This window comes from Pantherophis guttatus, chromosome 2 (genome assembly GCF_059756535.1).
Source record: "Pantherophis guttatus breed Tessera chromosome 2, ASM5975653v1, whole genome shotgun sequence".
NCBI lineage: Eukaryota > Metazoa > Chordata > Lepidosauria > Squamata > Colubridae > Pantherophis > Pantherophis guttatus.
The window spans coordinates 126,374,999-126,400,755 of NC_142064.1; the positions used below are offsets into that span (position 1 = coordinate 126,374,999).

The window sequence follows — 25,757 nt, forward strand, 5'->3', positions numbered from 1 at the left end:
TTGATTTGATTTTTTTCTAAATCCTCCATTATTTTTTTTAAATAACTCCAGGTGATGAACATACATAATACTCTTTCCTCCTCCTGTTTCCCCCCAAATAGCAACCCTGTGAGGTGGGGTGGCTGAGAGAGTGACTGGCCCAAAGTCACCTGGCTGGCTTTCATGCCTAAGGTGGAACTAGAACTAGAACTAGCATCTTAACCATTACACCAAATCATTTCCTTCCTTCCTTCCTTCCTTCCTTCCTTCCTTCCTTCCTTCCTTCCTTCCTTCCTTCCTTCCTTCCTTCCTTCCTTCCTTCCTCCCTCCCTCCCTCCCTCCTCCCCTTCCTTCCCTCCCTCCCCCTTCCTTCCTTTCTCCCTCCCTCCCCTCTCTTCCTCCCTGCCTCCTCCCCTTCCTTCCTTCCTCCCTCCCCCTTCCTTCCTTTCTCCCTCCCTCCCTCCTCTCTCTTTCCTTCCTTCCTTCCCTTCCTTTTTTTCCTCCCTCCTTCCCTTCCTTCTTCCCCCTCTCTTCCTCCCTCCCTCCTCCCACCTTCCCTTCCTTCCTCCTTCTTCCCTCCCTCCCTCCCTTTTTTTCTTTCTTAAAGAAAGCTGGGGAGAAGAGATAAAGAGATGAGCAGGAAGACCAAGATCATGAAAAAAGATAATATGTTGGGGATAATTTGGGATGAGGGGAAAGTACAAAAGAGGAGTTTGCAGATGTCTGTTTGGGGGGGGGAACTGGTGTCTCTATGCATGCTTACTTTTGGAAGAGTGGAGCTCATTCTATTCCCTATTTAGGAGGTAAGAATATTTTTTTATTCTCTATCTGTCTCTATACAGATAGTCCTCGACACAACCATTCGCTTAGTGACTGTTTCTCACAATATGACTGTTGCAGGATTCCGATGGTCGTGTGATCAAAATTCAGACACTTGGTCACTGGCTCATATTTATAACAGCTGCAGTGTCCTGGGGTCATATGATCCCCTTCTGTGACCTTCTGAGAAGAAGCAAAGTCAACGGGGAAGCCCGATTCACTTAACAACCATTTTTGCTAACTTAACAATTGCAGTGATGAACTTAACAACTGTGGCAAGAAAGGTCATAAAATAGGGCAAAACTCACTTAAAAACTCTCTTGCTTAGTGATGGAAATGTTGGGCTCATTTGTGGTCGTAGGTCAAGGACTACCGGTACTTGCTTGCCTGCATTTGATGGTTCTCTTTTTGAACTACATGAGGACAATAATGTCATTTACAACCTCAGTCTTCTCTGAAGACAATACAGGAATCTTTCATGAAGGTGTTGTTGTTTTTTTGTGTGATTAACAGATCTTATGAGCTGCCATCTTGCAATGATGCCAATGAACACTCTTCAGATTTCCAAATATGCCCTCCAGTCCTAAAAGCACTGGTGATCTGACTAACAGATCTGGCCTGGCCAGATAATTTCTCAGTCAGTCAAATTTGTAGTTAAAGGTCAACAGTTGTTTTTTGCCCAACACTGTGAAGAAACCGTAACATAATGCTCATAGTTTATAGCAAAGATGGAGAATCCCAAGCTCTTCGGGTGCTGGTGAGCTTTTGATGCTAGCTGGGAATTGTAGCCAGCAATATCTAAAGGGCTGCAAATTCTTCGCCTCTAGTTTAGAAATTTAGAAAAGTAGACACTCGGTTGTTGACGTACTAAAATGTGTTTTTTCCATCCTCATCTCAAAAGTAATATCTGTACCAGTGGGGGGTTTCAGCAGGTTCTGACCAGTTCTGGAGAACTGGTACCACAAATTTTGAGTAGTTCGGAGAACCGGCAAATACCACCTCTGCCTGGCCCCAGAGTGGGGTGGGAATGGAGATTTTGCAATATCCTTCCCCCAGAATGGGGATTTTGCAGTATCCTTCCCCTGGAGTGGGGTGGGAATGGAGATTTTGCAGTATCCTTCCCCTGCCATGCCCACAAAGCCACACCATGCCCACCAACCCACACCCACAGAACCGGTAATAAAAAAAATTGGATTTCACCACTGGCCCCGCCCCTATCTATTCTCTGCCTCCTGAGTCCCAGCTGATCAGGAGGAAATAGGGATTTTGCAGTATCCTTCTCCTGGAGTGGGCTGGGAATGGAGATTTTACAGTATCCTTCCCCTGCCACGCCCACCAAGCCACACCCACAGAACCGGTAGTAAAAAATTTTGAATCCCACCACTGGTCTGTACTATATGAAAATGACACTCACAATGTCCAAGTAGCACTGGCTTGCATCTATGGTATTCAGCAGTTCATAAACATGGTCCTACAAGGGGAACACACATAAAAACAAAAAATGTCAAAAAGTAATATATTGAACATTACATAACATTAATGGTAATTTTACAGCATTTCGTATCAACTTATGTATTTTGCTTTTGTATTTCTCTATTCTATCATTTCTATTTACTACTCAATAGTAGAATAATCGCATTACTCCAACATACATACATATATATATATATATATATATATATATATATATATATATATATACATATACACATATACACATATACACACACATTATAATATTAATTTGTTCTTATCTACACATTTATATTCGTTTATATTTACCTCTCTTTATTTAATGTTGTTCAGTTACTTTAAGCTTCATCAATATTAAGTTAAACATTTCTTGTTCTGATTTCTATTTTCGAGCCAACTGTACATTTTATTCCATATTTCATAAGAGTCCGAATCCTCCCATTATTTCATTATACAATCAACTCTGGACAGGATTCACATGAAATACATTATGATATCGCTGATCCAAAACCAGGTAAACCAGGAATAACAACCGAGAATAAAACATTTCTATCATAAGCTTTGTTGGACTTGTAGCTTGCACAGGCTACTCATTCACAGAACATACATCTTCTTAGGATGACTGCACCTCCATCCATAAATAGGACATGGCTCTTGCTCACATCCATAGGGTGAGACTTGGGAGACCTGCAAGTTCTTTTAAAATGAGGCAGAAACTGTTGGATAGAAATTGGAAAACAAATGGGGCACTGTATATCACCTCCCCTGGAAGTCTGCTGCTGAAATTGAGACTGAGAAGGAGACATGATGGATTGAAGCAAAGGGAAAATCTGTTCAAAGAGCCCTCTATTTTGTAGGAATAGATTAAAAAAACATTTAGCTAGAATTCTGCAGTAGATAATTGGTCTGGTTTTCTGAGCGGTACTAATTGCCTTTATTTCCTGAAAAATTACAGGATTGGATATTTAAATCCCAACTTGCATCTCTTGCTCAGGTTGCGGGCCTGAAGTTATAATATTTTTGTATTTTAACACTTTTGTAATTGCAGCTTGGGATTCTTCCTAGGCTCTGACTGGAAACAAGTCATTTTATAATAGACCACTATGATCTTATAGTTTGCATGGATTTTTTTTTTTAACGTTGAAAATTCCCTTTTAAGTTGCTGTTCCTAATTGGAACAGCTCTGCTCATCTTTATCAACATTAAATATTGAAATTAAGAGTCCAAATTAAAAGGGATTTTTAGATTTTATCACTTATTTTTAAAAATAAAGCTGATTTTATTTATCTCCCAAGAAAGAAGAGAGAGGATGACTGGCACTTCTAATCTGGCAAGAGCCTCGGTGGTGCAGGAGACTAAAGTGCTGTTAAGTGCTAGCACTTAGCTGCCAGCTGCCTGCAATTAGTGCAAGTTTGAATCTCACCAGGCTCAAGGTTGACTCAGCCTTCCATCCTTTCGAGGTAGGTAAATTGAGGACCCGGATTGTGGGGGCAATAAGCCAATTTTGTACAGAACAACACCGCTTGGGGGCCCCGAAAGCCCTAATAAGCAGGTATATACAAAAAAAAGTATGCAGGCTATTGCTATAATGCATTGTAAGCCACCCTGAGTCTACGGAGAAGGGCGGCATATAAATTGGATGAATAATAATTAAATAAATAATCACATACCTCAAAACTATACAGCTAAAAGATGGAGCTGTAGACATTATTTCATTTTTCTCTATTTTTATCTTTTAAATGTCAGAAAAGCAGTGTGGGAGCCTTATCTCTCTTACACATCAAAACTAGGGGGAGGACAGTAGAAGAGATACCCTATGGGAGAAATGCATAGTAGTAACTACAAGCAGCTATGCCAAAACAGGATCAGAGTCAGGGTATATCTGTCTATTGTGCTTTTCAAAATGGAGATTCAAAACTTCCAGCCTTGAATGCTAGAGGCTCAGCCTTGTTACTATATCCTTCCTTATTTATCCTTAAAATAAGGATACAGCTGATTCCTGATCTCCGCACTTTCCGTAAGGCCCTGAAGATGTTTTTATTTCAGCAAGCCGGCCTGGCCTGAATAGGTTTTAGGGGTTTTTTAATTGTATTGCTAGGGGTTTTAAATTGGGGCGGCCGTTTAATTTAATTTATTTTTAATTCTTTTAACTTTTATATTGTATGTTATTTTAATTCTTGGCTGTTCACCGCCCTGAGTCCCTTCAAACAAACAAACAAACAAACAAACAAACAAACAAACAATAAATAAATAAATAAATAAATAAATAAATAAATCTACATGAATCATGTCTAATTTTACCCAAGACTGACAAATCTTTGCCTTCTTGGCCAATCTATAGTTGTAAACATTACTACTTTTTCATTTCCACTATGACACACATGCCAGAGGTGGTACGCAGCGCCCTCTCTGTGGGCACGTGAGCTTTTGCCACAGTTCAGGTATGCCGCGCATGCTCGCATGCCTTCCGCCGGCCAGCTGGTCTTCGGGTCCCTGCCGCGTATGCACGGGGCGTGTGTGGGGGCATGCGCGCATGCGTGGGGCCATGCACGTATTGCATTTTGGAGGTTCAGGCGCATGTGCACGCTTTGGGCACTTGGTCTGGAAAAGGTTAGCCATCACTGTTATAGGAACATTCAAGATTTTTTTGGAGAGGGGAGGAAATTCTGTGCTTTTATAGCTTTAAAGCATGGGAAAGTTTTATCCCTGTTTATTTACATGCCAATTGTACAATTGTACATATGCCTCATAACAAACCAAATGAACATAATAATAAATTGGCCTACGAACCTTAGTCTCTCCTTAATCACATGCAGCATTTTGTGCTAACAGTAAAGACAATGTCAGTCAGTTTGAGCATACTTTGGCCAACATGCTAGAAGCCCAATTTTACCCCAAGCATATTTAGAACTGCAAGTTAGTTTTTTAATCTAGAAACCATTTTGTAAGCCAACAAACTATGAGATACAAACAATATATTATAATTTACTCAGATACCAAAATATTTATTTGGTTTATTTTAACCCACAATAAGCAGACTTTTATGGGAAAACTGATATGACTTTATTCAAGACTGGATAGGGTGGGGGTAAGAGGCCAGAAATTTGTGATTAACATTTTAACATTTTCCAACAAGTAAACAATGTGGCCATGATACAGGCCTGTTTTGCAGGTCACTGAAACTGATTTAGTTTGGACCATGCATATTAAGCTCAAGGCTATAGAATTCTGCCATCTCCAGAATGAAAACAGAGAACTTGATTCTCTCTCCTTGCTCCCATAATTAATCAATATGGGGGCAGTTTCAGCTAACATAAATGGTATGTTAGATAATAAGAGCCGTGGTGGCGCAGTGGTTGGAGTACAGTACTGGAGGCTAATTCAGCCAACCACCAGGAGTTCGATCCTCACAAGCTCAAGGTGGACTCAGTCTTTCGTCCTTATGAGGTTGGTAAAATGGGGACCCAGATTGTTGGGGGCAATATGCTGACTCTCTAAACCACTTAGAGAGGGCTGTAAAGCATTATAAAGCAGTATATCAGTCGAAGTGCTCTTGTCTTGCTATTTGCTACAACAGAATCCATGTCATACGATTTGAAGGCAATCCCCATATAGTCAAAAAAATATTACCAATACAATCCAAGATTAATTTTGTGAGAAGTCAATGCAATGGATTCATTGGAGCTTATTTCCAAAGAAAGGATAGTATTGTTGCACATTAAAACAAAATAGTGTCCACTCTTACGTTCCAAATACAATTTACCTACTGATCAGGACTCATTAGGATTCCTAAAATAGGATGGATGGCATTGGTACATGCCATCATGTCTTTAAGTGCAACACAAGAGTGAGAAAAAGTGCTTCTGTGTTTTCTATATTTCTCCATAAATTTGTTTACGTAACACAAAAATTTTCCCCTAATTAAAACAGAGCAAATGCAAAAGACTCAACCTCACACAGCATGGATCTAACTCTGGCTTAACACTCACCCGGAATTCCATTACATCCACAAAGGTCTGATAGTAGGCAGTGAGTGCCCGAAAAATATCTGCTTTCTCTTTGTGTACCGGACCCAAGTGTTGCTGTAAGAAGGGAAAAAAGCAGGCATAAGGTGGTGGGTAAGCTCTGCACCAGCAGCCTTAATATATCCCCATTTTTTCCACTAAAGATAGTGGTCCCCAACCTTCCTGGCTTGGCTGAGCGGTGAGGGAGGGAGAAGGGATGTTTCTGTGCAAGTGACAGGTAAGTGTGAAAGCGTGCACGGTTCCATTTGTGCAAACGGTGTTCATCCGTCACTCATGCAAGTGGAAATGTGTATGTGCACACACTCTGACCCACCACTTTCATGGCCTGGTTCCAAATGGTCTGTGGCCTGGTCATGGACCGAGGCCTGGGGCTTGGGGCCCCCCACTTAAGGCAAAGAGTAGAGAACTCCTTGCTGTTTCTGAATCTTGGTGTTTTTTTCTTCTTACTAGGGTATTTCAAAATTAATCTTTTTTAAAAAAAATTGCTTTTGAAATAATAATTAAAAAATTCTTTGAAGTTAAGTTTGAGTTTGATGAGAGCTAGGCAATACTGGATTATTGAGTATGATTTAGAAATACATTTTCACACGTATTACAAGAAGGCAGAACAGCTAATATTGCTTTTCCCTTTTCACTGCTGTAAAGCCAACTTTGAGAGTAAAAAAACTCGGTTGTCAAAACAGAGTCAGGAAGGTAGCAGTTTTCTGCATGCAGAAATTGCTCTGGCTGAAACTAGAATGGCAGTTCCAGGGAAGCCCTCCCCCTCCCCCCAAGGTGCTTTTTCAAAAGGCAACTGGCTTCTTCAGCTCTGATGCTTCTTGGATGAGAAGCGAAACGTCTTCAAGGGAAAAACAAAGTCCAGTTGCCTTTTGAAAAAGCACTTCTGGGACAACCATGACCTGGATGAATGAGAATCTCCATAGACCAGGGGTCTCCAACCTTGGCAACTTTAAGACTTGTGGACTTCAACTCCCAGAATTCCTCAGCCAGCTTTGCTTTGCTGGCTGAGGAATTCTGGGAGTTGAAGTCCACAAGTCTTAAAGTTGCCAAGGTTGGAGACCCCTGCCATAGACAGTTCCAGGGAAGTGTCTTTCTTTTCCAAGAGGATAACTTGTTCAACTTTCTACTCTGCTTTAAACTCAGGGTCCCACCGTGCTGCTCCGTGTGTCCAAGTTGGGAAACTTTTTGTTGATATATTTGATAGAGGACTCCATTGTCTTCTCCGTGAGGAAAGGAAGCTTGGTCTGGAAATCCGTGCATGTCTGCAAAGATAACAAAGCCAAGTCAAAACTGCATTTGTTTGTGTGCATAATTATTAAGCTTTTCATAATCTCACACTCACTGCAGCATGCAGCTAATCTCTTTCTTTCCTTAGAAATGAAAATGAGAAATGGCAGAACAAAAAAAAAAAAACAACCCACATGGGAATGAACAATGTTATTTGCCAGGAAAAACAATAGATAAACAGATTTTCAAGGGACTGGTTCATCTTTGCTGTCAGGACATTCTTCTTTCTCTCCAGCTTTTGTTCATTTGAATAGTTCTTTATTTATTTTCAATGGTTAATTGAGCAAGGTGGAGGGAACAAAAAAAAAAAAAAGTCAGCTCTGTATCTTTTGTTCCCTTAGCTCCTACTTTGAGGTTTTGATGGCTTGATGGAAATGGAACAAGCTGCCTCAATATCATTGGTCAATTATTACCAAGCGCAGGCAAATGAGTCCCCTTTTAAGATATTAACTTAATAGAAGTTCATGAATCAATCCATTAAAATGACACCCTCCAAAGTGGTACTCTTAATGCAGCCTTTCTCAAGCTGGGGCCCCTCCAGATGTGTTGTTCAAACCAACACTAAAAGCATATGTGTCACAGAGGACACTATTACACAGTCCTCAAAAGCATTAAAAATGCTTCAGAAATAGCACATTAAGCTTAACTTCCCTGCAGGTGAGGGATCAATGGAGATTTAAAATGTCTATTAGTTGTTTTATTTACAGCCAGAACATCGGTGGAGAAAGCAGAAAGCATTCCTACAAGCAAGAGAAACTACAGTTAGATTAGATTCCTAGCATCCTAAAATTCTTTCTGCCTCTCCATCTCCATATGACATTAAACCACAGCAAATGCAGGAGAAGAGCAGTCAGAGCTGGGAGGGGTGGAGTTAAGTGAGTCATGAGCCTAGAGTCACTATGTTCCCACAAACAGTCCAAGTCCAACCCGTCTTGAATGCCATTGACCCTTATCTGGCACCAGTTTAGTACTAGTTTTGTGTGTATAAGCTTGAGCAACGAATCTTCTCAACCAGGACTTATATGTGATCCTGATATTTCTAGCACAAAAGTGCATAATTTCTCTTGTCTCAAAGTCAGCACCAGATTTTGCATGGCCACAATTTAATGGAATGGGGTAAAGGAATAATTAAATGAAGAAAACGATGCCTTAAATTAAGGCTAAAGCATCCAGTTGGCCCCTAAATTACCAGTAAAAAAACAACAACCCAAAAAAGAGAATTGAAAGAAGCCCCACCCACCCTAAAGACTGCAAAAGGACACTGAGATGATGCATCAGCCTTAAATTACACTTTGAGCAACACTAATCTACCAAAATCAGATAGCAAACTCTTGATAGAAACAAGAACTAATAGCATATATAACTCCCCAAAATTCTTAACTGTATTAAGAATTGTATATTGTCATTTAGTACAATGGGAGATAATTGCTATGTCACAAAGAAATATTACGATCGCTATCAAAATACGGTCTGTAGCCAGCAGACCGGGGTGGGGAGGAATGTAAACATGGGTGCACAATCTAATTTGCATAAGATGTCACCGCCCTCCCCCAACAGTTCCAAACAGGAAGAGGAAGCAACTACTTCTGCTGGCTTCTTGTATGTTGATCTGAATTACTTACTCTAAAGCTGCTGTTTCCTTCCTTCCTCTTAAAGCCTTCTCCAATCACTATTAATTAAAGCAGCTAAGAATAAGGTATAGTGCTTAGCAGTTCAAGGGATGGTGTTTCCAAAGGCATATTAGCTTAAATCCACATTTGGTCCAAACATCCATAGTCAATTTGTGGTCAGTTTCCTTTTCTCGGGGAGCTTTCCAGAGTCTCATCTCCTCCAGATATGTGTAACTACAACATCCAAAATGTGGATTATATCATCTTGGGGGGGGGAGGGGGGGAGGCTGCTCTAAATTTAGCTCACAGGACTTTTGTTAAAATAGAAAATCCCCTGTCAAGCTTTTAGGCTCTTCTGAAGAAATTTGGGACACGCGTGAAACATTTGAAAATCCTAGCACACTATCCTCTGCTTTTAAAATATAATCTTAATTCTGTCACTGAGCACTATAGACATCATAAGTGAGAAGCAGTCCCTGCTTAGATAGAGGGAACATTAGGCCACAATAGAATGTAGGCATTAAAGACAGCTCAGAAAAAGCAGTATGTTAAAACCACAAACTAGGTTCACACACTGCATTAAGGCATAATTTGAGTAAACCACAGTTGGCTGGATTAATTTAACATAGAAAGCCATAAACCCATGTTTTATGTTAAAAAGAAATATAAGCGCTAACAAAACACTAAACCAGGGGTGGGGACCGATGGCCCTTTTATGATTTATGACTTTGAGTCATGCTGGCTCAGAAATTATGAGAGCTGAAGTCCCTAAGTCATAAAGGGGCCATAGTTCACCACCTCTGCACTAAACCAAAACAAACCATTTTATCAATGTGATGTTTGAATCAATATCATCTGAGCAGGGATACTAGAAAGGAAGGAAGAAAATGACTGCATAAGGACTATGTGCAACAATTTAACCAATGATTTACAGCATTGACCCAACTATCTAAGTTTGTGCTACACACAACACAGTGAACCATAAACCAATCACCAGGCTTGGATTCTCAAAGCACACCAAATCACGTTCAGTGTAATGTGTTGTGAGAACTACTTAAATAATGACAAGGATATTCTTCCTGGTCTAGAAGAAGAGTTAGAATAGGATACAGGAAGGAAAGCTAGTCTGAAGCTGGAGAAAATTAGAATAAAGCTGCAGATCAACAAGGGGGGAAAAAATCAAACTGTTTTCTTCTAAAGCATCACCTAAGAATCACTCAATTAAAAATTAAAAAGTGCTCCTGGGCCTTTTATCGAGACTACCATATACTTGCTGTATAAGAACCATTCCTTTCTTAATCTTTCTTTCAGCTAGTGTTTCTGGGTGGTAGTTGTAGGCTGCACTATTTTTTCCTCTATCCACCAGTTTCCTCAAAACCAAGTTTATTAGGAGATCTTCTCTACAGCTACTTGGGCCTCCCACCTTTGCCGTAAGCCAAAAGGAGAACAAAACAGAGAAAGGCTCCAGTCAGATACACCCCCCCCCCCACTTTATAGACCCCAGACATTGCTATATTCCTTCCTTAGGATCAGCTGGAAACCTCTTTGTCCGAAGAGCAGAATGACCTGCCCCGGGGACATATCAGCGCCTACCTTCTTGATGTTATATATGCGGATGAGCACCCCTTTGCCCCTGTCATTAAGAATTGTCAGCTTCTCGGCAAATTTGTGCTCGTACACGGAGGACAGGGACATCTTCCCAAGGAATCGGCAGCGCCCCTTGGGGCTTCAGGCTCGATGAGGGGAGAAATTCAAAAGCAGGCCACACCCGGCCACAACTCCTGTGGCACGACTTGCTCTTGGGGCTTTCAGCTTATCGTGCAGACTTCACCACAACGCTTCCTCTTCTGGCAGTGGAGAATGCAGCTTCCCCTATGAGGCTGGGACTTCCTGTAACCAGGCTGCTCAATGAGCAGAGCAGTTCTGAGGCAAAGCCACATTGCTAACCTTTCCTGCAGTTAAACAGCTTCTTTCACTTCTGTCTAGCTTGTTACTTACTACTGCTCTGTTCCTATAATATGACATAATGAACCACAGTCTAGTCATTCGCATTTTAGCCTTGTGAACTCACCTGCTGTACAGGGGATATCTCCATGAACACCCATCCCCAACGCCCATGGGTTAAATGAATAAACACAGATAGTCCTCGACTTACAATTCATTTAGTGACCATTCAAAGTTACAGCGGCAGTAAAAAAAAGGTGACCTATGACCATTTTTCACATTTATGACCGTTGCATATTGCAGCATCCCCATGATTGCGTGTCTTACATTTGGATGCTTGACAACTGGTTCATATTTATGACGGTTGCAGTGTCGCGGGGTCATGTGATCCCCTTTTGTGATCTTCTGACAAGCAAAGTCAATAGGGAAGCCAGATTCACTTAACAACGGTGCTACTAATTTAACAACTGCAATGATTCACGTAACAAAGGTGGCAAGAAAAGTTGTAGAATGGGGGGAAAACCCGCTTAACAAATAACAACATAAATTCTGGGCTCAGTTGAAGCCATGCTCATTTCCCTGGGTATTTATGTTAATAATAACTACAGTACTCCAGGACCAAACTGCCTATAAGATTGCCTGCCACTGATGGTTCTTTTTTGTTCTGTCTTAATCATTTTTAAGGGGATGCGGTGGCTCAGTGGCTAAGATGCTGAGCTTGTCGATTGAAAGGTCAGCAATTCAGCAGTTCAAATCCCTAGTGCAGCGTAACGGGATGAGCTCCCGTTACTTGACCCAGCTTCTGCCAACCTAGCAGTTCGAAAGCACGTAAAAAATCCAAGTAGAAAAATAGGGACCACCTTTGGTGGGAAGGTAACAGCTTTCTGTGCGCCTTTAGCATTTAGTCATGCCGGCCACATAACCATGGAGACGTCTTCAGACAGCGCTGGTTCTTTGGCTTTGAAACGGAGATGAGCACCACCCCCTAGAGTCAGGAACGACTAGCACATATGTGCGACGGGAACCTTTACCTTTACCTTTAATCATTTTTAATTTTTGTATTTATAGTTTTTTCAAGGACTTCCTGTATTTAGGTAACCAGGATTATGTCATGAGAATACAATAACTAGGTGATTGTATCATGAGTTTTTTGTGCCTTAAAGTTAACATTAGCAATTAGCAACTACCTGGTCCAGTCCCTGAAGTTTCTTGGCAATGTTTTTCAGAAGTGGTTTGCTCATGCCTCCTTTCTAAGGCTGAGTGGCTGGCCCAAGATCACCCAGCTGGGACTAGACACCATGGATTCCTGGCTTTTAGCCTGGCTATAGCATAACAAATTGGTTCTCTAATAACCAAACACCTAATACTAAACTGTATAAGAGAGCCAAGCTTGCCAAGAAAACTGTAGGACTAGTCCAGGTAGTCACCAGTCATCAACATTGTCTTGAAGTCATTGGGAGTCAAAAATTGACTCGTAGGCACAACCAGCCCAAACCAAACCTAAGGGTCATGAAACCCGGTATAGAGTTACAAAAGAAAGATAATAGGGGGGAAAACAGAGAGGTTCCCCATTTCAAGCTTTCTTCTTCAAGGTAAGAAGGAAACTGCAAACCAGGAACCCAAATTGCTACAGTATAATGGGTTTTTTCGCTGGCCTGAACAAGAGTTGCCAAAAGGTTACTGGCCCTAAAAGGATTTTTCAGGCTCCTTTTGATTACAAGAGGTTTCAAGGAAGAGCACAAGAGTCCTTATGTTATGCCGATTGTACTAATGAACAAACAGATGAGTTCATGGCTCTGGCAACATTACTCTAAACAGATGTACTCTCTTTACTGTCTCTGCCCCTTCTTTACCCAGAACCAGTACAAATGGAAAGAGTTGAGGTGGGATGTCTGCCAATCTTAGCTTGGAAGTTATCCTTGCTGTACACGTCAAACAAGGTATCCTGCTTTTCTTCACACTGGGATCCTTTTCCCAACTATGAATCTCTTCCTAGTGCATTAAAAAAAAAAAAAAAAACCTTGTTCTGCACAGCCAGAGTTTTGAATCTTTTAGCTTGACTTACAGTACTAACTCTGGGCCTTGAGTCAAAATGAAGATGAAATTTTGAGGGAAGAGCAAACAATGAACAACCCAATCCATTGTTAGTTGATCCATGGCTTACTTAATGAAGTTGCCTGGGTTTGCTCAACCTTGAACCATTAGCTAGACCACTGGGCCACAAATTAGTCAGCCACATTGTTAGGTTTTTAGTAAGAAAGGAACTAGTTAAAGCCATTAACCAGTGTGCTATCTACAATAGTTTTGTACTATCACTATTATTCTGTAATTGAGAAACTTCTTTACATGAATGATTTTTGAAGTGCCCATAATACTTTTTAAAGATAGACAAGGGTGAATGCAATTTTAGTCCCCCACCTTTTGCAATACAATGGTTTCCTTGGACACAATGATGTCAGAAAGTTCTTCAAGAAAGTTTCCCACCATGTTTCCCACCATTGGTTCACTCTACATTTCAACTGCTATTAGGAGAAACCTGTGTCTATTTGAATTTAGCCAATTGTTTAGCTGAGCAGAGAGAGAGGCAGGTGTTTCCATTAATGGCCAGCTACTTTATAGAATAGGCCTGCCCTTGAAGAGCATTCAGAAGCTTCAGCTGGTGAAACACTGAGCTACACAGGTTGGTTATTTGGGACATGCAAGACTGCTGCTTTAGGGGGCTGTATTTGGTTGAGGGACCACTTTCTTCCAGTTGCTTTTACCCATTCAATCTGGTCTTGCAGGGCAGGCATGCTATGCGTCCTGCCAGCCAAGGAAATTTGGCTGGTGGGGACCAGATGATATGTCTTTTCTGCCGTGTCTCTCTGAGATTAACTATTGACCTTGAAGATGTGATTATGTGCCCAAGTCTGGAGTTAAGGGCTACATTTCCTGGCTATGTTGACAACAACAGATATCTCTTGGTTGATATTTATATTTAATTCCTTTTTTGTTTGTGTTTTGTTTTCATTATTTTGTCTGCCAGGGTGTCACCTGTTTGAGATAGGTGGGTATATACAAGTTGAATAAATAAAAAGCAATGTGAAATGCCCCCTCCCTTTTTTCACATGTGAGAACTTAAGCTTTTCATTTTTTAATTCAGCTAACAGTCTGTGGAGGAATAAGCTGGAAAGCGGGGGTCACACAGTAAGTCTTTTGTTCTTCGTTACTGCTTTAATTATTAAGTAAAAGTTTGTGACTGGGTTTCATCAATCATAGTAAGCCAGTTTGGGGAATAAAACAAAATTGTGTTTTTACAACACAATAAAATAACACCCCCGTTACACATTACGGAATGAAAAAATAAATACATCTAGTCTGAGTTGGATCTGTGAAGGAACCTAATGGCTGTGTTCATCATACTAAAAAGAATTCAGACTGTAACGAATATTTTGTAAGCTTATGATGTGGCTTATGTTCTACTAGTATAAAATTTGTTTAAATCTAGTTAGTTGAATTAAACATTGTTTGATTCATGCTTCAAACTATGAAAAATATAGTTAGCTAGATATATACTGTGAACCCAGAGCAAGGGCTAATTAACCAAACAGCTGCAGATTAGCTGATAGTGCAAACATGGTCAAGAAAATTCATAGCCTTCCCCCGCCCCCCCCCCTTAAAAAGTAGCTTTGGAAAAAAATTAAATGGGGAATTTCTAATTTACTCAACTTGCATATGTTTGGGGAACAATTAAAAAGATATGAGAATACTGATTTCTATGCCATTTAAACCAATATCAAGCATGGTTTAGCTTGCTATGTGAGCAAAGCCACTATACTTTATAAACCCTACTTTGATTTCTGATTTAGTGAACCAGAAATGAACCAACTGAACCAATCCCAACAGTTTTGACATGATATTTATATAGTGAGATTAATACATGGCCAAACAAATCACATGGCTTAGCATGATTTATAAATCTAGCCTATTATGGCTTATTCAACCAATTATTTAAAATCCATGTCAGTGCAGTTTGTAAACCACCCATTGAATAATAGGCTTAGGTATCATTAGACAATCCATGCCCTGTTGGGTCATCATCAGTTCCTTACCAGATTCCTCAATGTCTTCAACAATGATAGATCATCTAATATACGGCCTTGACTGGAAAAGTTGTGATACAGAGATGCATCTGTCTTGAAAATAGCCCAAGCTGAACACAGTCAAACCTCAGCACAGGAAATGTTTTATGACATTTTGTACTATGTCATAAACTGTTTTAGGATCATTTTTACAGCACAAAATGTTTTATAAACTTTTGCCAAATTTCAATCCTATGAGAGCCCAGAGGCCCCAGATTTTGAAAACATTCTCTAAATTAGCCAATTTGAGGTAGCTTGGTTCAAAAATTGTTACCCCATGATGCACAGTTGAAGGTTGTAGGGAACAAGAGTTTTAGCAATGCATTTGCCACCTATGCCCCATCGGATTGTTTCAGGGATATTTTCTTATCTAAACAGAAATCAGAATGACCACAGGTGGGCAAAAAAGCAGTGGAAATGGGAGCAACTTCTGACTTCCTGCCACCTTCTCATTGACCTTATGGGAAACTGGCAGGAAGCACTGGAAATTCTTCCTTCCAGTTCTTCCCTTCCTTCCTTCCTTTTTTCCCTCCTCCCGTCATTCTGTCATTGTTTTTTTTTTCCCCCTTCCTCCATATCTCCCTCCATAGAATTCCTGCTGGCTTCATAATTAACTTTGCTTGTGGGAAGCTTGCAGGGAGAAAGTCAGTGAGGAAGCTAGCAATAAGTTGCATGTACAAGGCCAGCAGGCAGATAAGTGGCTGCTGCCAGGTGGGAGAGAGCGAGGGGATGCCCAGGAGTGTTTGTCGAAAATGGTATACAGGGGTGCCCAAGAGGTGCTGTTTGGATCAGGAAGAGTGCACAAATGTGCACAGGAGGTGCTAAGTAGGCGAGGTCAGAAAGGGGGCAGGGAGGTGTGCAAGAAGTATTGTCTAGGTTGGGTAGGTATGGATGCAGTGTCAGTCGTGGATGGGGTCATAGAGTGTGTAAGAGGTGCTGTACGGGTCACAGAGGATGCATAGGTCAAGGAAAGTTCATGGAAGGCTGCAGATCAGGGAAGGTTCATAGGATGCACAAAAGGAGCTGCAAGGATCAGGGAAGCAGGTGGCATCAGCCAGGAAGATTGCACAAGTCTCTTCCTTTCCCAGCAGGTAGGCAAGTGGCTACTACTAGGTGGGGTAGGAAGTAAGGGATTGAATGCCTGTAAACGTCACTGAATGTTCAAAATGAGGAATATGTGGCTGCAGCAACAACCTGGAGGCACTGAAGCAGTAACAACTTTCCTAAATAAAACCTGAATGTATTAAATCCAAGGGTTCATCCTTGTGTTTTTTTAAAATGGACAGCATAATAAGATAAATTACAGGCTGCTGAACAACATGGTTTCATGGTTTCTAAAATTTCTAAATATCTAGAATTTAAGAAATAATTAGGACGGTTTTAGACATTATTATTATTATTATTATTATTATTATTATTTTGCTTTAATTTATATGCCGCCCTTCTTCGGAGACTCAAGGCGGCTTACAATGTATTAAGCAATAGCCTTCATACTTTTGTATATTTATACAAAGTCAGCTTATTGCCCCCACAAACTGGGTCCTCATTTCACCTACCTTTGAAAGGATGGAAGGCTGAGTCAACCTTGAGCCTGGTGAGATTTGAACTTGCAGTAATTGCAAGCAGCAGATGTTAATCTGTTAATAACAGTGCTTTAGTCCACTGTACTACAGGCTCTTTCACTACAGGCTTTTTAATATTGACATTAAAAAGCTTTTTTTTATCTGTTATGCTTTCTACTGAGCCTTAGCATATGCATCTGAGTATCTTGCTATTTAATAGTACTTTTCTATTCAACAATTTATTTTTCATCATCTTTAGGAGCACAACCACCCAGCATATCTCTCATGGATCCAGAACGGCTGGTTCAGTGTCCCTATGACAAAAACCATCAGATCAGAGCCAGCCGTTTCCCTTATCACTTGGTGAAGTGCAAGGAGGTAAGGAGAAAATGAAATGTGCTATATAGGCAATGTGTGTTGACATTTAAAGCCAAGCTAGACAAAACTAAAGAGAGAGAAGTTCAAAACATTTAATTACCGAAAGTTCCAACCTGATGTGCTGTCCCCAATGTTGAACTGTTCTCTCTTCTTTCTTAGTCAACATCAAAGCAGAACTCATTCCAAGTGAGTTTTTGGAGTGAAAACACAAAGCAGACCTAAAATGAAAACACAAAACAGGCCTGTTCCAAATCGTACCACTTCCTGAAAACTCACAACTGCCTACAACAGAACATTTTGCAGGTTCCAAAGCAGAATGTTAATTCAGTAAAATTGTGGATGAAAAATATATGGAAAATTTATACTGGTGTTGTTTTGCGATCTTGCCATAGCAAGCCCATACAGTTTCCTTGGAACAGTCAATTGTTCGATTTAATTTAAACTCTTTTCCTAAAGTAGGGAGATTTTTTTTTAATCTTGAAATTTCCTGTTGCCAAGATCTATTTTCATGTTCCACATGCCATTGCTCCTTAGGAAATTGTGTTAAGTGTCAAAAGATTGCTAAATCCCTTAATTTTCCATTCCCGAGATATTCGTGGCACCAGGAGGGCTCCTCCATATTAAAAAAAAATGGGTTGACAATTACTTTTCTGCTGTATCTTTTATATTTCAAAAACATATTTCTTGCAGTATCACTGATGACAGGATTTTGGAGACAGCCATAATTTCTACATTATAATCATCTCTTGGGTTTTGTTTTGTTTTTGCCTAGAACAATGAGAAGATTGCTAAAAAACTAGCAACATGCCCCTATAATGCTCGCCATAGAATTCCCAAGGAAGAATTCAATTTCCATCTTGAAAATTGTGAGAATAAAATTGCTCTGGATGTGTCCAATGGTAAGAGTTTTATTCTTTTTTCTGCTTGAATGCTCGCTGTGACTCTTGCATGGTGTAATAGGTTATGTTGTTAACAAAAATTTGTGAATTAAGATGAGAGTTATGCTGGCTACAGAAATCAGCATCCCCAAATATTTCAACCAAATAAATAACACTGCCTAAACTATACACTGAATATTCAAATGGGTTGTAAAATAAGGTACAAAGAGAAGAAATGAATTTATAGTTAGCAATGCAGGTATGAAAAGTATTTTTTTTTAAATGATCACGAGTCCATTCTTTTAAAAAATTAGACATCGCGAATAAGAAGATCAAAATCTGTTTTTAAATTATTGGGGTGTTTTAATCTGTCTGGGCCAAAATGATTTAATTTGATTTTATCTGGTTTTTAAATTTTTTGTATCTATATATTTTATTGTTTGGCTGTTCACCGCCCTGAGTCCTTCGAGAGTAGGGCGGTATACAAATCAAATAAAAGATAAAAAGATAAAGATAAAGAAAAGTGAAAAGCTAACATGACTGACATATAATGCAGTCAAATAAGTGAAGGAAGATTACAATAGCTACATATAAACCTTGGCATTATATGGGAGTCTACAAGGAGACATGGGAGGTTCAATGAACTTTTCAAACAGAGAAAGATGACCACTTTCTATATTTCTGTACATGCCATAAAATTAAATTTTCCTGGGCAAAGAATACAAAATACACTATTATTAAGTAGAATAAGTAACGTTCTGGAAAAGGGTTTGATTCCCCTCTGTTCTTTGATTTTATGAAATGAAATTTAGGAATATTTTATGCAATGTTCCTCCAAACAGAAGTAAAAAAGATATGCAATTAACATATTTTCCCCCACATTTAAACTTGGACAAGAAGCAATAAAGTGGGCAGTACTGAACCTTTGTTCCTGGAAGAAGATTTAATGGTCCAATTCCCATGTTGACTGCCTGACTTAGATGTGTCTGAAATTATCTGTTGTACAAAGTAGAAGCTGTTCTTCTGTTCCCCTTTCCTTTCTCAGTAAATAATCAAGAAATGTTTATGTATTTAAGAAGGGATCTCACCTGAGACAATGGAGAGCTTCCATTAATTTTCATATTTGATGCCAAAGCAAGTTCTTCCTCACAAAACGACCCCTTTTTTATTTTTATTCATTTAACTTGATAGAGCAGCTATCAAAGTTTAAAATGAATTGTACATTTAAAATCAACGTTAAAAACATTTCATTAAAAGCGAGTAAAGCAAATGTAAAATCATTAAAATTAACAACTGTAGTCTGCAGTTAAAAGCCTATACAAAATTATGTATTTCAAGAGCTTGTTTTTAAAAGCTAATAAAGATACTGGTTATCAGATCTGATCTGTTATCAGTGACCAGGATCTTACCCTTTGCTCTGCCTTGCAACAGAGTTGCTTTGAATTTCAATATCTCATTATGTGAATTCACAAACATAAGCTCTAACGTCGTAAAGAGACACGCTCAGCCCGGGAACTAAATTATCACTCTACATAACTGTTCATAACTGCTTGATATCAATATCACTGTTCATAACTGTTTCTGAACATTTTGCTTGCAGGAGCTTCCAATCTAAACATGGGAATCAAAGAGGTAACTGGCGCGCAATGCCCACCTTCGCAGGAAGACTGGGAAGCTGGTGAGTTTTTATTTCCAGAAATATGGATTTCTGGAAATAATTTCCAGAAATTGAAACACATTATAATTGAACTGAACACTTTTTTTTTTTACGACAAAGCAGTAACTCCTTCCCTCTTGGAAACCCCATTTTAAAACAGATTTAAGGAACCAGATCTCTTTCTCGAAATGATTAAGTGTTCCTGCCGATTTAGGCCAAGAGGTCTTTTTCCACTTTTGAATTGCAACCATCGAGACAAATTTAGATTTAAATAATATGAAAACTTGAGAGCATCCTTTACCTGTTTGTCTGGAATGCTCTATGAAGTATAGTGTTGTCCTTTGATGAGAAAAATGTTCAAAACAGCATGCAGGGGTGCTGCCCTAGATGATGGGAAGAACAGCAAGGTCACTCATCACTGATATAAGAACAATGGTTTAAGAAAGAGCTTAAGTAGACCTGAGACTTAATGAAACTGATCAAACAACTCCACCTCCATCTTTCTCCTGACTGGAGCTTGAGTATTATACTCGCTGTCTTCCCTTCCTATTATTTTTTGCTTAGGCTATCCCTGCTTCTTAGATTCTGAACCAATGGGTAAGATCCAAACAATATTTTTGTGTTTGTATCTAGAATGCTTTTGATTTTTTTGGCAAAATAATTTTAATAGTGCCATTAAGCATAACTATCCCATGAGAGTATGTAGTTCATGTCTTATCAACTTGAGCGCTTCGGGCAAAACCCAAAAGAGAGCTTCCCGGCTATGTAATTATGCAAACAGCATCGAATACTTGTTTACTACTTTTCTTTTTTTCTAAAGATGCTGATAAATGTCCTGCTCCTCTTTTTGTTTTTGGGAAGAGGTGAGTCAACAGAACAACTGCTTTGCCTGTTATTTCACCTGTTAATTCAGCATCAAAATGGTTTAACAAATGACGCAAGGTCAATAGCGTTTCTTAAATCTGGGACAATCAACTTTTTATGTCAACAGGGTGTATGTTTTGTGGTGTAAAAGACCTATGTAATAATATGCCATATTATGGGGAATGGAGGGAGAATAAGCATAGTACAATACTACAATGGGTGTAAGTTGCATACTAAAAATGCTTTTGCTTAGACAACATGTTTCTGAGTCGTCTACAAATGCAACTGCATATAGAATGCAAAGTAGTGGAAACAAGACGAACAAAGCAAGAGTCAGTATTGGCAGGCATCAGTCGTTTTTGGATAGTTGTTGTTTTGAAGAATTGATTCTGTAACAAAGTTATCAAATATGTCTACATGTTATCAAACAATTCAATTCAATTTTATTTATTGATTAGCCCATTGGGCCATATCAAGTGCAGAATTCCAAAGACAAATCATTACAAAGGTTTGGTAAAACAAATTAAGTGAGATTGGAATAACTCGCAATTAAAATACAATTAGAATAAAATACGATCTAAAATAAAATAGGGATAAAATACAATCATTTAAAATACCATTTACATATAATTAAAATTATATTATAATGTCGCCCCTGTGTCTACCCAATCAGTGTTAACTGCTATTAAAATTACATTGTTAGATCAAGTGGTCATTCTTACAATCTACCGTATTTTGCTGCACCAACTTTGTCCTCCTTCCCATCAACTTTACCACAAATTTAGCAATCCATTTTACCAACTGCAAGTTGGAACCAAACAAACAATATCACAAAAAGTGCTCTTTAGACTTAGGGGTGCTGGTATAAAAGATCCTGCCCAGTTGGTGTTTCCTCAGGTCTGAATATAGGGGGCAATCAAAAATTACATGGAAAGTTGTTTCGACTTCCCCCGTCCCACATAGTATTTCCCTTACAGGAATACCCTTATATCTACCCCAGAGCATATTTGTTCCAACATGTTATCAAACATATCTATGATATGTCAAATATAGCTTCTCTCAATCTCTGGATATTGTTTCTTTTCCTATTGACTCTGAGAGGGAATTCTTCATCAAATAGTATATTAGTTGTCCTAGGGTCAATTTCTATTTTGGAAGAAGGAATTGCATATCTAATCTTCCATACAAATTAAAGCATAGAATCCCAGCACTGTATCATTCCAGTCCTATTTGCATGAATGAAAGCTGCTCTACTGTTATTTGGAGAACTGTTTAAGTCCATTTTATTTTATTTTATTTTATTATTAGAAAAAGAATGTTAGAAGAGGCTAATTTAAGACGTACACAATTACTGATGCTCATATTTTTCTTCCTGATAGCTATTCTGAACAGAGAAAGTAGAATCTACAACTTCAAGGGTAATATATTATAGAATTAAATAATCTATTATAGAATTTCTAATTTTTAGCTTGAGATGTTCCAGGCAATCCAGTGTGATTTATAAACCATGGTTTCCTTGAGACATACTGAGGTGCAGATTGTTTAAGGCCTATATATCCACAAAAGCGAACAAGTTTCATTGCTAATGAGTAATTGTAAAAGCTAGGTATTTCTCTGGGGAGATGGCACTTTAAAAAATGTTGTTTGGCCATTACAAAGGCCATCTAAGTTAATTATAACAAGCAACAAAAAAGGCTCATCTTTTGAGGTGAATTTTTTTTTTTGAGCCAATAATATTGGTACCACAAGAAATTGAACCACAGACTACCATGTGAATTGACACCAGCCAAACACTGCTCATAATAGAGGTTAAATGTGGTGAGAGGTTATAAGACTCAGGGCTAGCCGCCCTGAGTCTTCGGAGAAAGGTGGCATATAAATTGAACTAATAATAATAATAACTAATAATAATAAAGTTTCCCATTATATCTGAGCTGCTACACGGTTAAATTTACATTAGCTTAGTGATAGCTTGTTGAATAAGCTAGAACTGAATTGGTTAGCACATGTTTAGCAAAGTACTGAAGCTAGTCATTTTTTCCTATTTGAAATGGTACCAATGTAGTCAAAGTGAATGGTGAAAGGATAGCAAGAAAAGCAATTTTTTTTGCCTACGATACAAGAAAATGGGACTAGAGGCTGTGCTAGGAAAGGCAGCCTTAGAGTCTCAGCATCGGTAGTATATGTTACAATTTGCAAAATGGTGGACATGGCATAAACACACTCTGTGGATATCATTGCTTGGAGTTTTGACATAGCTTTCCCTAGCTTAGGACTTCTTGTTCAAATAAACTAATAATAGTGTCGGGGGCAGGATTCTTTTCACAACTCAAAACTAGTATATGCTAAACAATAAATAATTAAGTTTCTCCCCTTCCTTCTTCTTTGTTTTGGACCTTTATCAACATTGACAGATTGCAAGCAGTTTGGGGGAGTGGTATGAGCCATTCTGAGATTATTAAAAAATAATTAACTCCTGTTATTCCAGGTTTTATCATGAAGATCCCATTGGAAGAAGAAATCGGGACAAATTTTTTAAAAAATTCAAGACAATCCTTTTAAACATTTTAATTTTTTAAAAATGTGTTTTATTCGAATGTTTTAATAAAATTGGAAATAAAGAATCGCCAACTCTTTTTTTTTGTCTGTTTTGTCTAATTTTTTATTACACATTCAGCTCTTTCCGAAAACGTGAGACTGCAGATACACGATTCTCTCCTTAAAACAAGAGAGCCTTAGCTAAGAGGGAACGATTGCTTCAAAGTTATCAGTGATCTTTATAATTAAGTGGGAAATTTGAATTTTGCTTGGTCCTAACCACTCAAAACAGTTTGCCACACTGGCACTCATGTGCTGCTACTTCTTAGCAGCCATTCTCAGGAGAAACCTCTAGGTTCTATCTCTCTATATTGAAGTAGAAGTGAGATTCTTTAATGTTGTAAGAAGCTTAAGGATGGCATTCTGATCAGAAGAACTGTACTTCATGAACATAAAATGCCTCTCGGCCACAGTCCCTTCCAAACTACCATACAGGGCAAATAGCAATAGCACTTAGACTTGCACACCGCTTTACAGTGCTTTACAGCCCTCTCTAAGCAGTTTACAGAGTCAGCATATTCCCCCCAACAATTTGGCTTCTCATTTTACCCACCTTGGAAGGATGGAAGGCTGAGTCAACCTTGAGCCTGGTGAGATTTGAACCGCCAAATTGCAGTCAGCTGGCAGCAGAAGTAGCCTGCAGTACTGCACTCTAACCACTGTGCCACCCTGGCTCAAATGGACGACTATAGAATGCAGATCACTTGCAAAACTATAGTCAAAAGCTTTTCACGCTATTATTAATCATACATATCTTTTAACTTTCATATTTTTTTATTTTTTTTTAATTTGATTTATATGCTGCCCTTCTCCGGAGACTCAGGGCGGCTTACAATGCGTTAAGCAATAAGCAATAGCCTTCATACTTTTGTATATTTATACAAAGTCAGCTTATTGCCCCCACAAACTGGGTCCTCGTTTCACCTACCTTAGAAAGGATGGAAGGCTGAGTCAACCTTGAGCCTTGGAGAGATTCGAACCAGCAGAAATTGCAGGCAGCTGTGTTAATAACAGGGTGCATTAAACCACTGTACCATCAAGGCTCTTATTAGTTCGTTCTTCATCCTAAAAATTTAAAGTATACTGGGGTTGCTCTTCTATCATTCCATATCTCCCTTATTTCACAACCCTTCCTCTGTATGATTAATAATGGCTAAGAGATTGTACATTTATGTATGTTTATGAGAAATAAAAATAAAAAAAAACTTTCTACAAACAAAAGCTTTTCACGCTAAATGAGAACTCGAGAGTAAATCCCTTTGTAGAGCACTCACCAATCTTTGTTCTATTTGCATGAACTGTCACATCATGCCTAGCCAAAACCTAAACAAGGTTCACTTACATAGGGATTATGCATGAGATAAACCAAGAATTTAGCCAAACCCTCATCCCTTTTCTGCACCTAAAGGAGGAGAGAGGAAGGATAAAAGTAAAAGGTAACTATCCCTAGAAACTTACTGTCTGGCAAAGTGTGAATTTTGTAGGATTTCTTTAAGCTCTACTCTTTACAACATATTTTTACGCATTTTTACTCTTCATTTCTTTAAGGATCACAAAACTGAGCCAAAAGAGGACAACTCCAGCAATTTCTTTTTTGTCTCCCTTCTGTGCTCCAGGCATTCTTTCTGGCTGTCAGGAAATTGTGAAGTCTTCCTTACCTTCTTTTTCACCAGGGGTGGGCTTCAAAAATTTTAGCAACGTGTTCTCTGCCCGGTTGCTGGGTGGGTGTGGCCATGGTGGGCATGGCCTAGTCAGCCTCCTGCACCACGGTGGGGGGATATTCTTGCCCTCCCCAGGCTCTGGAGGCTCTCTGGAGGCCAGAAACAGGCCCATTTCTGGCCTTCCGGAACTTCCGGGAAGTCCAGTTTTTGCCCTCCCTGGGCTCCGGAGGCTTTCCTTGAGCCTCTGTGAGGGCAAAAACAGCCTCCCCTGGGCTCCAGAGGCCCATCGGAAGCTGGAAATGGGCCCATTTCCAGCCTTCCGGAGCTTCCGGGAGGCCCATTTTACACCCTCCCCAAGCCTCTACGCAGGCCCTACACTTACCTGGCATCCAAAACAGGCCACATGGAGACTTCTGGGAGGGGAGGGGAGGGGTGAGAGCGGCCACCCAGAAGTGGGATTTGGGAGTTCGCTCAACTGCATAGAATCTTCACTAGAGGATCGCCCGAACCCAGGCAAACTTGGAGCAACCCACCCCTGCTTTTCACTGGTCTCTCGCTGTTTGCCATCAGTTCAATTTCCCCTCTTTTTTAAATCCGTGGCTACTGAACGTGCTTAGTCTCTACTGGGCACTTCCACAATTCAGATCCCCCTTAAATTCTTGAAGGAAATTTATACCAGCTTTTTAATATGCAGCAATACTCAACTAAAAGTAGAAATCAACTGAAGATGTACTACTTACACAGTATTCAGAGACTGCTTTGAACATAACAGCTGTGTTTAACCAACTGCAATGGACGATATGAACCTAATTTGTACAATACACTGAGACACCAGCCACCCAATTGCAAGTTAACCATGGCTATGTTCACATGATGCATTACATTGTAAAGTTCAGTGACG

The 25,757-nt window shown here is 39.4% G+C and overlaps 2 protein-coding genes across 2 annotated transcripts in view; one reads left to right on the forward strand and one right to left on the reverse strand.

Annotated features, from left to right (window-relative positions):
- NCKAP1L (NCK associated protein 1 like) overlaps positions 1-11,042 on the reverse strand; it is a 97,991-nt gene extending 86,949 nt beyond the window's left edge. The window contains exons 1-4 of the mRNA XM_034419289.3: positions 10,787-11,042; positions 7,448-7,558; positions 6,261-6,353; positions 2,213-2,269 (exon numbers count right to left, since the gene is read on the reverse strand). Of these exons, the coding sequence (XP_034275180.2) occupies positions 2,213-2,269; positions 6,261-6,353; positions 7,448-7,558; positions 10,787-10,888 (363 nt within the window). The 5' untranslated portion in view covers positions 10,889-11,042. The remainder of the gene's footprint in view (positions 1-2,212; positions 2,270-6,260; positions 6,354-7,447; positions 7,559-10,786) is intronic.
- Positions 11,043-17,085: 6,043 nt separating this feature from the next.
- On the forward strand, positions 17,086-23,233 carry LOC117666551 (gametocyte-specific factor 1-like). The gene is made up of 6 exons (XM_087885047.1): positions 17,086-17,198; positions 17,971-18,097; positions 19,680-19,754; positions 20,554-20,596; positions 21,977-22,015; positions 23,086-23,233. The coding sequence occupies exons 1-5, from the start codon at positions 17,106-17,108 to the stop codon at positions 21,996-21,998; spliced, it is 360 nt and encodes a 119-aa protein (XP_087741173.1). The 5' UTR covers positions 17,086-17,105; the 3' UTR covers positions 21,999-22,015; positions 23,086-23,233.
- Positions 23,234-25,757: the final 2,524 nt, after the last annotated feature.